Source organism: Choloepus didactylus, chromosome 3 (assembly GCF_015220235.1).
Source record: "Choloepus didactylus isolate mChoDid1 chromosome 3, mChoDid1.pri, whole genome shotgun sequence".
Taxonomy (NCBI): domain Eukaryota; kingdom Metazoa; phylum Chordata; class Mammalia; order Pilosa; family Megalonychidae; genus Choloepus; species Choloepus didactylus.
The window spans coordinates 159,330,607-159,350,184 of NC_051309.1; the positions used below are offsets into that span (position 1 = coordinate 159,330,607).

Consider the following 19,578-nt stretch of genomic DNA (forward strand, 5'->3'; position numbering starts at 1 on the left):
TACAGTTAGCAATACGGTTGCAAGGAAAGTGATAGGACATGTCCAAAGATACATCACCATAGCAAGCACACAGCTTTTACTTAGATTGCAGATTTATTTGGGAGGGTAACTAAAGCATCCATCGTAGTTGGCTAACAACTGTACTTTTTTAAGAAATGAACTCTTCTCACACTTCTCACACACATACATAAATACACATGATGACTATTAACTAATCAGCATCATTCAATGGAATGATTCCTGGCTTTTAATTTTTTAATTCTAGAGTTAGGCTACCATCTTTTGTATTAGATGCACACCTAAATAACTCTAATCCATGAAAGGAAATGGTGAGCATAGTCCAAGGATGCCTACAATGCACCTGTAAGACAGAAGGAGGAATTCTGATTTCGCCCCTTTGAGACATGATCTGTTAAAAGGCAAACATCACCCAACCTGGGAATGCAGGAGTAGAAGTCACCCAGAGTCGGAAATAAAGACTTGGTAAATATTTACATAGAGGTGAGAGTTGAAAAATCAAGATACAGAAATAATATTTGCTTCCACTCCAAAACATAATGATTAGATCCTCCAAGACACCAAAATAACCAGATTTGAATCTTAAAATATCTATAAAGCTCAAAGTAGAACTATAAATTTTTATTGGGCTGATTTTCCCTTAAATGAAATCAAGAAAGGTTTATCAATGAAAATGGAATGGGCACACTGAAAAGCACAATGAAAATACAAATTGGTCATTTAAAAAAATGTAATTTTTGAACTTCAAAACCCATACTTTTTAAAAAATGGGGGAAAAAAGGAAAACATTTGGAATGTTCAAGAATGCAAGTAACCACCACGTCACAAAATCTACTCATCACCAAAGAAAATTTCACTTTTAAACCTAATCTAAGGAATTCAAGTTTATATATACTTAAACTTACAGAATGCTTCTAGTTGTTTTTTAATAGAAAAACAAAACAGCTTCTTTTAGGATTAATGTCTAATTAAAGGCAATACTTTAAGAAAAGATACAGATTGAAATCAAAAACTTACTCCATATTTCCAAAAAAGTAAAACTTTCTCTTCCCAAGAATGTGTAGGGAATGTTGAACTCCAGCAAACTCCAAGATATGCATAGCATAGCTCAGGGTTTCCCTAATTTCAGTGGAACAGATTATATCTCAGAATCTATATATGTGCATCTGCTGTGCCTTATTTTCAACCTCTTCTGTATTTACAAATGAAATGTAACTGAGTCAAAAGAATTAAATTATCAGGCTAATATTTGTACTTATTCTGCTTCTTCCCATTTGCAAAGTCACTCACCTTCTTTATATGTTAGAGTTTGTACATCTATAAATTTCCTGCCACACTTAACTCACCAATTGACTATAAAGATTTTTTCAAGTGAGATCAGATCATACATGTGACACTTTAAGTGTAAAGGTCTTACACTTAAAAATAAACTGTGTAGTTGTTAAGGTATACAATCCTGGTAAAGGTGAAGTCTTAAAAATTTGTTTTAACAAATTGAAGACTACCAAAACTTTTTCCTATTTAAGATAATGTCTAGATAATTGCTCTATTGAAAGTTTTTCAGTCAATATGAATGCATTAAAAATCACACTCCTGGTGTACAAAATCCATTAAAAGAAGCTTCTGACTAAAAAACTACAAACATAAAGAAGTGCTATAGATAATCTAAAGAGCAGGATATGACAGAAACATTTTCAGCAGCCTTTTCTCTCCTTGTTCTTAGATTTTTGTTGTTTTAGCCAGTGGAGTAAAAGTGCCAATTAATACTATTTGGAAGCTTGTTTTTATCTAAGAGCTTTTACAAGTGAGAAGGTTAAGTAAAAGCTCCACAGAGGTGTCAAGAACTTAGCCTGACAGCCAATAGAGGAAATACCAAACAACTGTTCATTTTCTACTTAACTTTCTTTTTTAGAGAAAGTAACTTTTTTTTACACATGTACAGATATCAAAGAAATAATATGTAGTACATTGTTGTCTAATAATAGCTGAATTTGCGCTGCTCTTTCGGCAAAGAGTCAGGGCATGGAAAATGGCTTTATTACGTAAAGTCCTTCTTTATAATGGTTATTCATTTTAAATGATTTTTTGCCAGGATAATTACTATGGATTTTGCAACTGGTATGAACTAAGGAGAAGCCCTGGTCTCCAGTTCTTCCTCTTCCCTAAGATAGAGAACCTAGGGTGAGTCACCTCACTTCAGACCTCATTATCTTCAACTGTAAAAGCAGGTTGAGTCAAAATACTTTTAAGGTCCCTTTTGGCTTTTATATTCTATTCACTTATGACTAAACAAGGAAATGAATGATCCTACTTAATAGCTTAAGGACAGTGAAAATGGGGAAACAATATTTCTAAGATACAACAGTGTACCAAAAACTTCAATAAACAGAGTCAGAGGGAATATACGAGATTATAAAATCCATCTCAGACCTGTCACTGGGGGCGAAGCCCTAAGAAAATTATTCAACACTCAACAACCCTTCTCCCTCCAAAACATTCTGGGAATGTAAGATAAAAGGTAGTTTACCATTGAAGACATAATGATGAGTGAAATAAGCCAGACACAAAAGGACAGATATTGTATGATTTCACTAATATAAACAAATTAGAACATGTAAACTCAGAGTCTTAAAATATAGAATATAGGGTACGGAGAGATAGAAGCTAGAAAAGGGGGAGTGGTTACCTAATATGTACAGAACTGTTAACAAGGCTGCAGTTAAATGTTTGGGAATGGATAGAGGTAATGGTAGCTCATTATTAGGATTATAAGTAATAGTGCCATATTGTAGTTGAATGTGATTGAAAGTGGTTGTTTAAAGTCATGTATGTCACTGATTAACACTACAAATATAAATAAGTTTGTGCATGAAATATTACAAATTAAAAAAATATAATACAGGGAAAAAACATAGCTATTGCAAATTATGGACTATAGTTAATAGTAATAGTTTAATATTCTTTCATCAACAGTTGCCAATACTATGGGTCAACAACATGGGGTGGGGATGGAGAAGGGGTATAGAAGAATGTGGGTTTTATTATTTATTCTTATTTCTGTTCTGAAGTAATGAAAATGTTCTAAAATTGATCATGGAGACTTAATGCACAACTATGTGATGATACTGTGAGCCAGTGATTGTACACTTTGGATGGTTTGTGTGGTATGTAAATATATCTCAATAAAATCCAGGAGAAAAAAGATTAGAAAAAGGACACTCAAAAAAAAAAAGGTAGTTTACCAAAACTAGCCCCTGAAGTTTAAACTTAGAGATCATATATCACCTATAATTTCAACTTAAACTGAGCAAATAAGAGATCTAAATATAGAAGCTATAAATAGTGAAATGTGTATTCCAGTTCACCAGAAGACTCTCTAACTTTAATTCTTACTACCAAGTTAGTTGCAGGGGCAGGGGATCCTCATTTTACATAACCTGAAATACCAGCATTCACAAGAGTTTTCCAAAAGGTCAAAGAGAAGCTGTGTCAAAGAAGAGACTGGTATCTTCTGAGGTAGAAACCACTTGAGATAGAAACCACAAGGAATGCTTTATTCTCAGTCCCATACCCTAAACATTTTGTACTAAGTTGAATACCAAAGAGGAAAAAAAAAGCTTTCATCTCCACAATCTTTGTTCAAATAATTCCTTTTAAAAGATTCCCAGAAGCTACTTCTAAATGGAGGAACTGATGGGTAGGGATAGAAGGAACCACTGTTCTCCTGAGAGATCAGTTCATTCACTTCCATCATGTTTTAACAAAAAGGTACAAATAACCTCAAACATCTCTGTGAACATTTGCTACCATAACAAGATATTGTTTGCTCATTTCAGTCCTTATTTGCCCTTTAGTATGACAAGTATTAAACTGTCCGTGAGCCTGGAAACTGACAAGCAAGGTCAAAAAAGACGACTGAATTGAAAAAATTCAATTAACGTTTTTGAAAAGTAGGAAATGATTGTCTCAGGAGGAGGGGAGGGCATAAAGGGCTAATTCTATTTCTAGGCTGTTCCCACCAACGCCCATCCCCACATTACAAGGCTCCCACTCTTCAGAGATCTGCATACGTTTTCAGCCTGCCTACATTTCCTTGCCAAAATACACACTACACCTAGTCTAACACAGCCTATATCTGTTAGAATGCTAGTGCAGCAACTAAGTCCCAGCAGCACACGGAAGTAGTGTCCTGAAATGAAAATGTGCAACGTGTCAGTCGACTTAGGGGTTTCTGGGGCGGCAACAACTGCTAAGCAAATCATCACTCTCCAAAATGTGGGCACAAAATCTGAGTTGGAACTGGGGGAGCAAGAGGTCCTTTTTTCTTTTTCTACCCCGGCCTGTTGTTGTTTTTGTTTGTTTGTTTCTTTCTTTCTTTCCTTAACGTGGGGATGGGGGGCGGGGGGGGACAGGACGGAAATACACTAGGTAATGATCTTTCTCCAAGATAGACAAGGAACTCCTGGCACCTAGGGTAGGGTCCCTTGGGATAGGATGCTACTTTGAAAGAAAGATGAATAAGTTTCATTCTCAGTAACCTCAGTCTTTGACACTAAGGAGAGTCATTGACTGTTCGCGGAAAAGGCAACCTGGGCTCAAATTCCTTTGCCCCATCCCTAGATACAAATCTCCTCTGGGATTGGTAAATTAAAAAAAAAAAAAAAAAAGCAAAAGGGCCACTGGTCTGGTCAGTGCCCCTAAAAGAGGCAGGTACTCCCCAGTTAGGATCTTCTTTTCTTTCCAAAGCTCGCACATTAGTCCTGGAGTAAGAACCGCGGTGGAATGTGCAAAGAAATAACACTTACCCCCATTCACCCCTACGGCTGGCTCCAATTTAGCTCCAGCGATCGCCAACACTATTCCGAGCATGAACCATTCTTTCCTCATTCTCTCCAGCAGCCCCATGTTTGTTAGGGTGGGTGGGTTTTGTTTATTTGTTTGGCTTTTTTTCTTTTCAAGCTGCTATCACTTAATCTCCGGGGCGTCTCCACACTTTCCTTGGTCCCTCCTGACATGCAGCAGAGCAAGTCAAATTGCCACTCGTAAACTACAGACCAGAGGATTCCTCAGGCGGCTTTGAGGAGGGCTGGGAGTACTAGTATCCAGTGACAGGAAAGTCTCACTGAGCGCCGCCATCACTACCACGCGCCTCCTAATAGAAGCGCACACAGGCGGGTTCCACAGCAGCTCCGACAGCGGACAGCCAAGTGCAGATGCTGTAAACTGAGAACATGGGCCAGGTTGGCAGCCACGGGCAATAGGGACAAGGAAGCTGACCGCTGGGTGGGGCTGACAGACCCGCCGCGGCCAAGACCTGAGGAGCCAAGGGAAATACTGACGCGGGGAGCGGCAGGAGGCGCCACAACCGCCCAGCCTCATCTAGGGTTCCACTCCAACAAACCTTCTGGCACAGCCTGCACGCATGCAGAATATCCATTGAGAACTTCCCTTGGGGCTTCGCCATGAGCCTGCGGCAAGGACTAGCAAAGATTTCTCTGTCTGCAGCGGCGGCAGTGGCGGCAGAGATTGGCAAGTTTATAGAGCCGCGCTTCTTCGATGCATTACGAGGTTTCCCAGACGGCGGCATTGACGTGTGCGCAGAGGGCGGAGTGGCTACTCTGGATCTCCCGGTTCCCGGAGGGAGTCGCGGGAATAAAGGTGGTTGGTGGTGGGCGCGTGAACCCGGTTCTTTGGAGGCGAGAAGGCCGGGAACTTTAGCCCCGGGAGTGGGTGGAAAGGTGCGCGTCCGACCGTCGCCCAAGTTCGCAAGATCCCTACCGCCCCGCGTCCACAGCAGCCGGGGAAGGGCGGGCGGATCCACACCAGGTGGGTGTGGGGCTGCTGGGCGCTCGGGCCCGAGCCCCATCCCCACTGGCCCGTGGGAGTTGAAAGGATTGCACCGGTTCAGGCTCCTTCTCTTGGGTGGAGGCACATGTTCCGCGAGGGATGTTGAGTGAGTGCTCAAGCCTTTAACCGTGGGGGCGATGTGGGGTCTGCGCTGGCGAGTTCGGAGGGCGCTTGGGTACCATTTCTGGCTTGACCCCCAGAACTGACCCGCCGAAGCTGCGGGACAATTCTGGGAAGGGGGTTAGGGACCCCAAGGCAAAAGCGGAGAGTAGTCGAGTCTGGGGTTGGGGGGAGTGCCCCTGCCTTCCTCTGCCCCGGAATGCCAAATTCTATCCGCCGTCCCAGTTCCTCCCTTGAAGTGTTTCCTGGCAACCAGTGACATTGACATTTCATGAACGGACTTCCTACCTGTAGAGCTACCAGAAGCATCAACCTCTCCCCATTAAGCACCTCAAAAATACATACATACATACATACATACATACATACTGCGTGACATTTTGAAGTAGCCTATCTGCCACGCTAATGTTTAACTATAAAATTGAGTGTTTAAAAGGGATTTTGTTGTTTAGTGATGTCAGACTTTGATTCTGAATTTATCCAAAGCTTCAGAGGTTCATCCTGTAATTTCCTCTATTTCATTTAGCTGTATTTCAGTGGCATGACTTGCTGTCCAATAACTAAGCTAGATTATGCAATTGTGTTACCGGTAGGTTAGACAATAAGGACTGTCATCTAATTATATATTCAGGCAGCATAAAGAAAACTGAATCTCAAGATAAAAAGAAGTTAACAGAGAGAAACAGATAACATTAAATAATTTTGCTTGAAAAGAGAAGGAAGCACGTAAGATGTGATAAAATCTGATGTTAATTATCAGGTAGTCACAAAGTGGAGATACTTGAAAGGTAGTTTACAACACAATGACTTTCTTATAGTTATTTCTTACTAGATTAAAGATTCATACATTTCAGTCATTGAAGGGATGCTTTTGTGTTAGGAGATATTAAACATTATGCTGCTGAAATTGAGCCTATTTAACTTTATGGCTGTTCACAAATTCTTATTTACCAAGAACTCTTTGATCTGTTTAGAGCAGAATCTAACTCATGGAAAGGCTTTTGTTTTGTTTTTAATGGAACTTAAAGGAGAAAAATATAATGCCCTGTGAATTCTTTTAGTCTTGTATTAGTTTCCTAGGGTGCCATAACAAATACCTAAAACCAGGTGATTTAAAACAAACAAACAAAAAATTATTCTCTGATAATTTTGGAAGCCAGAGGTGTGAAATCAAGATGTCAGTACTGCATTCCCTCTGGAAGTTTGAGGGGTGGGGGTGGGGGTGGGGGGCAGTATTCTCCCTGGCCTCTTCCAGCTTCTGATGGCCTATTGGCATTCCTTGACTTCCTTGTCTTGTAACTACATCACTCCAATCTCTGCCTCTGTCTTCACTCTTCTGTGTCTTCTTTTCTGTGTGTCTCTTACAAGGACACTTGTCATTGAATTTAGGTCCCACTTGGATAATCCAGGATTATTTCTTCATCTCAAGATTCTACATTATGTCTTCAAAAACCCTTTTCCGAATGAGGTAACATTCACAGGCCCTTCCTTGCCTTTGCTTTCTTCCATTACTTTCTATTTTCTTTAACTATCACTCTTCTCCCACTCATTTTCTCCTTGTCTTTTTTTTTCTCATTCCCCTGTCTTGTCTCAGTTTTTTTTTTTCCTATTACTCCAACCACTTCACCTGGCTTCATCCCAACTGAAATGCACATGCGAAAGCACACAGATCTAAAAAAACACATGATGATCTCATTCGATAACTATATTTGTTTATTGAACAAATATTTAATGTTTCTTTACTGTATGTCAGGCATGGTATGGCTGAGCAATCAGTGGTGACCAAAACCGATGCAAGACCTGTCCACAGGGAATTTATAATCTAGTGGAGGAGAAAGATGCCAACAAATATGTAATCACAAAAATGTGACTAGTGAAAGGAAAGTATAGGATGCGAGAATAATCTAGATTGGGGTTGAGGAAGGTCTCCCTGAGATCTGAAGAATGAGTAGGCACATGGGAGAAAGCTGTTGCTAAGACAGGAAAGAGCTTTCCATAGAAAGAAGCTCCATGGGATTGAAAGACCAGTGTGACTAGACTTGTCAGTAAGGGAAAGTGATGTAATGAGGTTGGGGAGCTAAATGTGGTACAGATCTTGTGAGACCTCCTATGTTGTGGTTAAAGATTTAAATTTTAACTACTATAGGAAGCCACTGAAAGACTATAAAACTTAGAATGATATGTCCAGGTTAAATTTTAAGAAAGGAATAGAGATACTATTTTAGAAACAGTCTCTGGCCAGATGGGTCAGGAAGAAGTGACTAAGTCAGTAGAGCTGAAAATGGAAAAGATGCAATTAGTTTGAGAAATGTTAAGTAGGAAGGATCAAAAATAAATTACAAGTTGAGTGATGTCATCAACATTGCAATGTAGGACATTCCCTGAAAAAACTCCCCCCAAAGATTCGGTGAATAAAAGGGCAAACCCCACTTGCTTAGAACTCTGGAGGATGGTAGAGACAGAAGGACTCCACAAATGTTGAATTAAAGAAAGAGTAAAATATCAGGTAGAAACTTCCATCCCAGACCACCAGTCCTCTTCCCTCCGGCTCACTCAGTACCAAGCACCTTGGGAGTTGCTTAGAGGCAGCAGCCCAGATCTTATCCACCACCCTTCAGGGGCACAGACTATAGAGGCACTCACAGCACTGAGTTGGAACCCCAAACACATCCAGGCACAGGGACTCAAGTCTAGAGACCCAAGGTGGAACATAAGCCACCAAGGAGGAAACAAGTATACTCACTCAATCCAGTTCCTGCTGGCTGACTCTAAAAGAAATAGAAGACCTCAGTGAACCAATTATGAGTAAAGAGATTGAATCAGTCATCAACAGCCTCCCACGAAAGAAAAGCCCAGAACCAGATAGCTTCACAGATGAATTCCACCAGTCATTCCAAGAAGAGTTAATACCAGTCCTACTCAAACTCTTCCAAAAAACTGCAGAGGAGGGAACACTACCTAACTCAGTCTAAGAAGCCAACATCACACTAATACCAAAGCCAGTTAAAGATACTACAAGAAAAGAAAATTCTCTTATGAATAGAGATGCAAAAATCCTCAACAAAATACTAGTAAATTGAATCCAACAGCACATTAAAAGAATAATCCACCATGATCAACTGGGTTTTATCTCAGGTATGCAAAGGTGGTTCAAAACAAGAAAATCAATTAATGTAATACACCATTACATTAAGGAAAAAAAAGCACATGATCACCTCCATTGATGCAGAAAAGTCTTTGACAAAATTACTCATCCTCCTTGATAAAAACACTTATAGAAATCGGAATAGAAGGCAACTCCCTCAATATGGTAAAAGGCATATATGAAAAACCCACAGCTAACATCATACTCAATTGTGAAAGACTGAAAGCTTTCCCTCTAAGATCTGGAATAAGACAAGGATGCCCACTGTCACCATTGTCATTCAACATTGTATCGGAAGTTCTAGCCCAAGGAGTTACACAAGAAAAAGAAATAAAAGGCATCCAAATTGGAAAGGGAGAAGTAAAACTTCACTATTTGCAGATGACATGATTCTGTATATAGAAAGTCTCAAAGAAACTACAACAAAGCTACTAGAGTTAATAAACAAATTCAGCAAAATGGCAGGGTCAACATGCAAAAATCAGTAATGTTTCTATATGTTACTAATGAGCAATCTGAGGAGGAAATCAAGAAAAAAAATCCCATTTACAATAGCAACTAAAAAAATCAAATATCTAGGAATAAATTTAACCAAGGATGGTAATGGACTTGTTCACAGAAACCTACAAAACATTGCGAAAAGAAATCAAAAAAAACCTAAATAAATGAAAGGACATTCTGTGTTCATGGATTGGAAGACTAACTATCATTAAGATGTCAGTTCTACCAAAATTATTTACATATTCAATGCAATCCAATCAAAATTCCAACAGCCTACTTTGCAGAAAAGGAAAAGCCAACTATCAAATTTATGTGGAAGAGTAAGGGGCCCTGAAAAGCCAAAATCATCTTGAAAAAAAACAAAGTTGGAGGACTCACCCTTCCTAACTTTAAAGCATATTACAAAGCATGGTATTGGCACAAGGATAGATATATTGACCAATGAAATCAAATTGAGAGTTCAGAAATAGACCCTCACATCTATGACCAACTGACTTTTGATACGGCTGTGAAGTCCACTCAACTGGAAGAAAACTAGTCTCTTCAACAAATGGTGCTGGGAGAATTGGATACCCATATGAAAAAGAATGAAAGAGGACCCCTATCTCACACCATATACAAAAATTAATTGAAATTGGATCAAAGATCTAAATATAAGAAAGAGAAGTATAAAATTCCTAGAAGACAATGTAAGGAAGTATCTTCAGGATCTTTTGTTAAGCAATAGTCTCTTAATCTTTACACCCAAAGCACTATCAATGAAAGAAAAAAATAAATGAGACCTCTTCAATATTAAAAATTTTTGTGCATCAGAAGACTGTGTCACCAAAGAGAAAAGATAACCTACTCAATAGGGGAAAATATTTGGAAACCACATATCTGATAAGGATTTAGTATCCAGAATATATAAAGAAATCCTACAACTCAACAATAAAAAGACAAACAGCCCAATTTAAAAATGAACAAAACATTTGAATGGACATTTCTCCAAAGAGGATATACAAATGGCTAAAAGGCTTATGAAAAGATGCTCAACTTCCCTAGGTATTAGGGAAATACAGATCAAAACCACAATGAGATATCATTTCATTCCCACTAGAATAGCTTCTATTAAAAAAACAGAAAACTATAAGTGTTGGAGAGAATGTGGAGAAAGGGGAACACTCATTCAATACTTGTGGGAATGTAAAATGGTACAGCCTCTGTGGAAGATTGTTTGGCACTTCCTCAGGAAGCTAAATACAGAATTACCATATGACCTGACAATCTTCCTACTAGGTATATACCCAGAAGAATTGAAAGCAGGGACTGGAACAGATAGTTGCACATTGATGTTCATAGCAGCATTATTCACAATTGCCAAACGATTGAAGCAACCCAAATGTCCGTCAACCAATGAATGGATAAAATGTGATATATACATACAATGGAATATTATTCCATCATAAAAAGGAATGAAGTCCTGATGCATGTGACAGCATGGATGAAACTTGTGGACATCATGCTGAGTGAAATAAGCCAGATGCAAAAGGACAAATATTATATTGATCTCACTGATATCAACTAATTATAATAAGCAAACTCATAGAGTTAGAATCGAGAATATAGTTTACCTAGGGATACACTGGAGTTAGAGAATGGGTAGTTGATGCTTGATTTGTACAGAATTTCTATTTAGGTTGATTGTAAAGTTTATAAATGGAGGCAGTGATGGTAGCACATTATTGTGAGTATAATTAACAGTACTGAATTATATATGTGAATGTGGTTTAAAGGGGAAATTTTAGGGTATTTATGTTACTAGAATAAAAATTAAAAGATAAAAATAGGACTGTGTAACAGTGAACCCTACTGTAGATAACAGACTATAGTTTATAGTACAAGTATAAAAATGTTCTTTCGTGAATTATAACAAATGTACAACACTAATACAAGGTGTTAATAGGGTGGTATCTGGGGAAAAATACATCTAATGTAACTATGGAGTTAATAGTACTATTTTAATAATCTTTCATCAATTGTAAAAAAGGTAACTACTGTTTTCAAAAAATACAATTACAAAAAAGTGCTATCATCAGTTGTAACAAATGTTCTCCCCCAATGCAAAGGATTAATAATAGGGTGGTATATGTGACTCCTATATTTTATGCATAATTGTTCTATAAACCCACTTCTCCAATAAAAAATAAAATAAAATAAAATAATAAATTACCAGTCACCTTTAGGCTGTATAAAATGCCTTCCAGGAATCTGCTTGGGCAATAGATGCTGGTGCCAGTCACTGAACTAGGGAGTCTATAAAGAGTAGATTTGGGAAGGAGATTATAAATTCAGATTTGTGTATCTTTGTGTTCAAGGGCCATTGGAGCATGTAACTGGAGTAATTCGTTATGCAACATTATACATAACTAATGCCAAAGCCAAATTGGAAAAAGTTGAAAAGTGGCTGCAGTGAGCACAGACAACTCATTCAAGAAGTTCTGTTATGCTGGTAAGCAGAAGATTACATGGTAACTATAGGGAGATGTGGAATCGAACAGGGTTTTCTTCTTTTGAAAATGAGTGATATTGGAGCATTTTCCTAAGCTGATGAAAATGATTCACATTAGAAAGGGAACTCTTAATAATGAATTTCCTAATCCCCAGACCATATGAATATATTATCTTATGTGGCAAAAGAGACTCTGCAGATGAAATTAATTAAAGGATTTTAAAATAGGGAGATTATCCTGGATTATCTGGGTGGGCCCAATGTAATCACCAGGGTCCTTAAGAAAAGGAAGGGGAAGCAGAAGAGTCAGAGGAAGAGATTGAGAGTGACGTGATTGTTAGAAGAAGGCATGAGCCAAGGAATGTGGGCAACCTTTAGAAAGTGGAAAAGGCAAGGAAAAGGAATTCTACCCAAAAGTAAGACAGCCTTGCTGACACATTAATTTTAGCACAGGGAGACCTATTTCAGACTACTGATTTACAGAACCATAAGATAATAACTTTGCATTGTTTTAAGCCACGAGGTTCATAGTAATTTGTTAAAGCAGATAAAGGAAACTAATACAGACTGTGGTACCTGGAAGTGGGGTGCTGCTGTAACTAATACCTAAAAATGTGGGAGTGGCTTTAGAACTGGACAAATAACTGGAAGAATTTTGAGAAACATGATAGAAAATCCCCAGAATGTCTTGAACATACTGTTAGTGGAAATAGGTACCTTGACAAATCTGCTAGTGAAGTCTCAGAAGGCAGTGAGGAGCATGGTGGAAAAAACAAGTAGTATCTTAGAGAATATCTAAATGGTCTTCAACTGACTGTTGGTAGAAACATGGACATTAGAAGCACTGCCAGTAAAAGCTCATATGGCAATGAGAGTGTTATTCCACAGATAGAGAGGAATTTTCCCCAGTCATACCCAGAGTCTCATCCATACCTAATTTGGATGATTTTGATGATGAGATTTTGGACTTTGAGTTGATGTTGTAATGGGTTGAGACTCTTGGGGAAATTAAGATGGGGTGAATGTATTTTGCATGCAAGATGAATGTGAATCTTTGGGGGCCAGAGAGCAGACTATGAAAGGCAAAATAATGGCCCCCCAAAGATGTCCACTTCCTTAACCTCAGAACCTGTGAATATATTATTTTACATGGCAAAGGGGACTTTGCAGATATGATTTAGTTAAAGTTTTTAAGATAGGAGGGTATCCTGAATTATTCAGGTGGACCTAATATAATCACAATGGTCCTCAAAGATGGAAGAGAGAGGCAGAAGAGAACAAAATGTGATGGTGAAAGCAGAGTTTGGAGTGATGCAACTGTTAGAAAGAGGGCATGAGCTAAGGAATATAGGCTGCCTCTAGAAGAGAAAGAAATAGGATTCTTCCCTAGAGTCTCTAGAAATAAGGCAGCCCTGCTGCCACCTTGATTTTAGTCCAGTAAGACCTATTTGAGACTTCTGAGCTCCAGAACGGAAAGATGATAAATTTGCATTGTTTTAAGCCACTATCTTTGTGGTAATTTGTTATGGTAGCAATAAGGAATTAACTACTATAGTGAAGTACTTGAGTAGGTAAATATTGACCCTTTCTACAAAAATGGGGGGGAGACTGGAAAACATTTTGCCCTCAAGCAGCTGAGGCCTAGAGGAATTTAGAGCATGGGTAAATCTTTTCTATTCCCAGAACACGTTCACTTGGGAAATGACAACATGTCTTTTAGAAAGGTTGTTTTATATTATAGTGTATGATTTCTGTAAGGAATTCATAAAGCAGGGATATATAAAGATGAGTTCAGGAGTTATTACACTGGCTAGTTGCATAATGTTCTGGTTATCTATTACTGTGTGATAAAGCATCCCAAAATATAAAGGATTAAAACATGAGCCAGCTTCTTCTATCTCTTTTAAAAGTATAGCTCTTTTCCCAGCCACCTATACTCCAAAGTCCAGCATTATCCTCTTATTACCTCCTCTCCTAATTACAACTAATCAGACACAAAAATTAATTTGTATTTTCCTCCAGAATTTTAATCACCTATGATCAATCCTTTCTGTTTATTATATTGCTACCCTAGTTCAGTTCCTTATTTCCTTTTTTCTGAACCTTTGCAATCAATTCTACCTAATGGATCTTTTCATCTCTGTAATTCTGATAATGTCACTTCTCTGTTCAAGTAATATTCAATAGCTCCCCAGTATAATGCCTGGCACACAATGAGTCCCCAATGTGCATTTGTTGAATAAAAGTTCAGTCAATTTCATTTATCCAATCTGCTTCACACTGCTTTTACTAATTATAAATTAATAAATTGACATTCTCTTTTTCATGAGTTTTGTATATGAGTTTGATCCATTCTGGGATGCTGACAGGGCCATACTTGCGAGCCTGCAAAACTCAGAAACAGACTCTGAATGATGGTGAATCTACCACAATAAATGTGACTTCTTGGTGGTCAGCCACTTGTCTTCTCCCTGTAACTCCTCATCTTACAGATGCAAACACCAAGAAAGGTAAGGTAAGAGCTTTTCCCATGTCTGGTAAGTAGCAAAGCCAAGCTTCAAACCTAGGTAAGCCTGACCTAAGAACCCCATGCAGCCATACAACTGCCCAGTCTAAAATCCTGACTCTCCTACTTACTGCAATACCCATGTGACCCTGGAAAAGTTACTTAACATTCCTTAGCCTCAGTTTCTACATCTGAAAATGGGGGATAATTATAGTACTTACCTCATATGTTATGTTGACGAGTAAATGTATTAGAAACATGATAAGTGTTGAAAAATACTTCTTTATTATTACACTGCCTCCTCTGTATATTGACCCACATCGAATCTTACCTCTTTTAAGAAAGCTTTCCCTGCTTTTCGGCCAGAAATAATGTTTCCTTCTTGCGCAATTCTTCATTTGTTGCAGTTACCATAAAGTTATTTGTGTATACACTTAACAACTAGAATGGAACCTTCCCATGGATAAGGATTGTGTTTTCTTTTTCATCTCAGTGGCATACACACTGACTTGTACAGTATCATGTGACAAGAACTTGATTAATATTTATTGACTTGAATCAAAAAGGTGTAGAATCAAAAAGGTGCAATGTAGAAAAAAAATGGATTCATCTTATGTTACAGTGGGTGAAAAAGAAGATATGTTTTTGTGACTCTTTAATGTCTCTGAAGGTCTAGTTAGTTCCTAAGTATCCTAGATGCTCATGGCTGTCCTGAAAGTAATAGGGTGGAAGCTGCACTGGACAAGGAGTCAGAACAAAGTTCTAGCCATGACCCTGCTCTCGTGAGCCGAGACTTTGAGCAAGTCACTTCACTTCCTTACCAATTCAAAAGGACTTAAATAGTGAATGAACCTAATCTATTTATACAGTATATTTATATAGTGTCTCTCTTCAGGTTTCTCCTTCCACCTAATCAGGACCTAATTAATAAACCTAGAAATATAGTGTTGCTGTGAGTAGTTTACCATTTATTCATGTAATTCAACAAATGTGAAACTGTTTTCAAATTCAGGCTGTGTCATTTACTAGCCATTTATTTTTGGCAAATAACTTAACATCTCTGTGACTCACTATCTTTATTCATAAAAGTATGCATTGTCAAGTTGTGGGGAAAAAAAATAATACCTTATGTAAAGTGTTTAGCCTGGTGTTCTAGTTTGCTAATGCTGCCAGGATGCAAAACACCAGAAATGGATTGGCTTTTATAAAGGGGGTTTATTTGGTTACACAGTTATAGTCTTAAGGCCGTAAAGTGTCCAAGGTAACACATCAGCAATTGGGTACCTTCACTGGAGGATGGCCAATGTCGTTTGGAAAACCTCTGTTAGCTGGGAAGGCACGTGGCTGGCGTCTGCTCCGAAGTTCTGGTTTCAAAATGGCTTTCTCCCAAGACGTTCCTCTCTAGGCCACAGTTCTTCAAAAATGTTACTCCTAGTCGTTCTTGGGGTGTTTTTCCTCTCTTGCCTTCTCCAGAGCAAGAGTCTGCTTTCAACAGCCATCTTCAAAGTGTCTCTCGGCTGCAGCTACTCTCTCAGCTCCTGTGCATTCTTCAAAATGTCCCTCTTGGCTGTAGCAAGTTTGCTCCTTCTATCTGAGCTTATATAGTGCTCCAGTAAACTCATCAAGGTCCACACTGAATGGGCAGGGCCACTCCTCCATGGAAATTATCCAATTAGAGTCATCACCCACAGTTGGGTGGGGTGCATCCCCATGGAAACACTCAAAGAATTACAATCTAATCAATACTGATACATCTGCCCACACAAGATTACATCAAAGATAATGGCATTTTGGGGTACATAATACATTCAACTGGCACACCTGGTAAAGCATAGGTACTTAAACATGGGTGGTGGTGATGAGAATTATTGTGGGTTATATCTGCGTAGTTGTTCTTTTTGTTGTTATTGTACCATGTGTCCAAAGTTAAAATTATATGAAATCAATTTATTTGTTTCAATTCTGTGTCATTCTGTCAATTCACTTGTTTGATATCCTAACAAGTGTTTTAGTGTTGATACAAGCAAACTATTTGTTTCATACAGTGTATGCATGAGTGTTTAGTGTAGAAACAGCCTAATGTTTCCCATGATGAGGTAAGTATGGGCTTGAGTAAGAAAGTACATTCAGGATAAATGAGTCTCTGAGCCCAATAAATATCTAGTACTATGAAGTGAGTGATAGATGAAAAACCAGTCAAAAAATTTAAATTTACTCCCTATTAATTCTTAGGTTCACAAATAACTATATATTTCAAGGTTGGCTGCCAATGCCTAATTCATCTAAACTTACCAACACTTTCATATCCTCACAATGTTTTTAACTCAACCCTTACCCACACACCCCACCAAGAATTTCTTAAGTCTTAGCATGGGCTTATAAGGAGTTTGGAGGTATAGAATTCCATTCAGACAAGTTAAGTAAAAAGCCAACTGGTGATGCATAAAACATAATTTAGATAATACCGTTTGGTTCAATAATCAGGGCATACAATTTACTTATCACTGGTGGATAATTTCTGAAAATTATATAACTCACAGTCATATTATTTTATCTTTTTCTTTTGAAAAGTTGTCATTTGTATTCTTTCTATCATTTGAAGTACTTACAAATTAAACAAAACGACCAATAAAGAATATGCCATCTTCAAACAAACATACATATTAAGAACAACTGTCTAATAAAAGAATGCTTTTTATACTAGTGAATATTGTTAGATCCAAAATGTTATCATGAAAGGAAATGTTGACTTCTTTTCCTATCCTCTAAATATATCAAAAATAAAGATATGTAGTGGCCTTGCCAGTTACTACAGAATATTACTATTACCGATACAAAGCTGTGAGTTCTCTGCCTGATGCACTCAAATGACCAATTCCTGAGACACAGGGGTTTCAAAGAGAGAAAGCGTTCATTGCTAGGCACGAAGGAGAAGAGCAAATGGCCTATTGGCCTAAAAATCTGTCTCCCTGAAGTGTAGTAAACTTGATAGTTTATATCAAAAATAGGCAGGATTTAGGATAATGAACATATTGGCTCTAGATGGTGTAATTAGAGGTGGTCTAATTACTAAGCATGTGCAGAATGATTACATACTTAGTCACAGAACATATGTAAGAAAATGGCGACCTTTATAAGATGATGGGCATGATTTTTAGTATTATAATGAAGTATAGGTCACTTACAAGTTAAAGTCTTAAGTACTATGCCTGTCAGGTGAGCCTATTTTGGTTAGATCCAGCTTCAGTTATCAAGATAACTTTGGAACTGAAAGTTATTTCAGTGGGTTATTTCTGGGCCGACCCAAGTCCCTTCATTAATAAACATTAGGGGCTGTCTTTACGGATCCTAAGACACTAAAGTAGAAAAACCGGATAAAATGGGTACTAGTGAGGGTCACTGACAAGGTTTCTACAATCGCCAGGGCACAAGATAAAGGCTATACAATCAGTATCAGAGATAAAGGCAGTTGGTTTACAGGTCAGAGATTTCAGGTATTTCCCTCTGTCTACTCTAATATACCAGAAAGTAAAAAAAACGGATATCTATATAATGATTCAGTAATCATAATCATCTCTTAAAGCCTAACTTCTCGATTACATTACCAATGCATGCATAATTTGAAAACATATTGTAGCTAGTTAGATAATTTCTAAAATAAATGTCTAGTTATCTGCTTCTTTGAGTATGGCTCAAATGCTTTATGAATATAAAGTACTATTTTCTTCTCTGATATTGCCTTTCCCTATAACAACTCACAGACTAATATTAAACAGTTAAGAAAATTCCAACTCAAATATGAAGCCATGTTTTACATTAAACTAGGAATATAACCGCTTCTCCTTTCTTTGCACAGGAATTTAGGCCTTTAGCTTCTATTGTGTATGTGTTAATGAGAGTTATATATGTAGACTCCCTCAACTCAGATTCGATTATGCCATCTTCACTTTGATAGTCACTGGGTTTGTCAGCATGGAAGATGCAATGTAACTTTCTTTAATCCATATTGGGTGAATGTGTCTCTTTGCAGAAGACCTTATGCTCTAGTGGTTTGTGGAATCTCTCCATCTAATAGTTTCTCAGTCTCTTAAGTGGAAAGCTGTCTCAGGAAATTAAGGACAAAGAAGAGAGTAGACAGCAATGGATGATAAGCTATTGGGAGGCACATTAAATAATGCAGTGAAATGCAGCCCGAAAGAGAGGGATCATTTCAGGCTATTAGACAACAAATCCACGGCAATGCAGTTATTATACCTGTAAATATAGAAAAATGATAATGTTGACAACTCTTCATCACACAATCCATGTCATTAATAAATGATGAAGAATAGAATAATAAGAAGAAACAAAGCCAACTCTCTGTGTATAACAGTATCACAGAAGCACTTGGAAAACTAGCTAAGCCAAAATACCAACATAACTTGGCACCATTAATGAAAGATGACTGGAATAAAAAGAGAAAATTCACAAGTGTTTGTGTGTGGAAAAAGGTACTAATAATATAGGTTTTGTTTTAAATAAATCTGTAACTTTGCCTTACACTATCAGAAAAAAATAATGTATAATAAGTATCTATATAATTTTTTTAAATGTTGGTTTCCAAGGAAAAGACAGCTGCCTGCTTTTCTCTAGGGCAGGTCAAAGGTCATTTATGAAGTGCCCACTTCATATTCCTGAGAGAAGTGCCAAACATTAAAATTCTCCAGAGGACGTTTTTATCTCTTCTTGGAAAATTATATACAGCTATATATCTGAGTGTCCTCTAGGATGGGTTTCAACTGGAGTTATAAATCCAATTTAAGAAACTACAAAGATCTGAAAGAAACTTGGAGAGCCATATTTATCTGTGATTTGGAGACCTGTACACATTATACTAAGTTCATGGATTTCCCAAAGGCTATACATTTCAAAGAATAGACTGTGATAAAAAGAAAACATTTCATGTAATTT

The 19,578-nt window shown here is 37.8% G+C and overlaps 1 protein-coding gene across 2 annotated transcripts in view; it reads right to left on the reverse strand.

The window, feature by feature from the left end:
* Positions 1-5,136, reverse strand: part of SLC10A7 (solute carrier family 10 member 7) — a 294,226-nt gene extending 289,090 nt beyond the window's left edge. For both annotated transcript variants that reach the window (XM_037830764.1, XM_037830765.1), the window contains exon 1: positions 4,824-5,136. In XM_037830764.1, coding sequence (XP_037686692.1) covers positions 4,824-4,923 — 100 coding nt within the window. In that variant the 5' untranslated portion in view covers positions 4,924-5,136. The remainder of the gene's footprint in view (positions 1-4,823) is intronic.
* Positions 5,137-19,578: the final 14,442 nt, after the last annotated feature.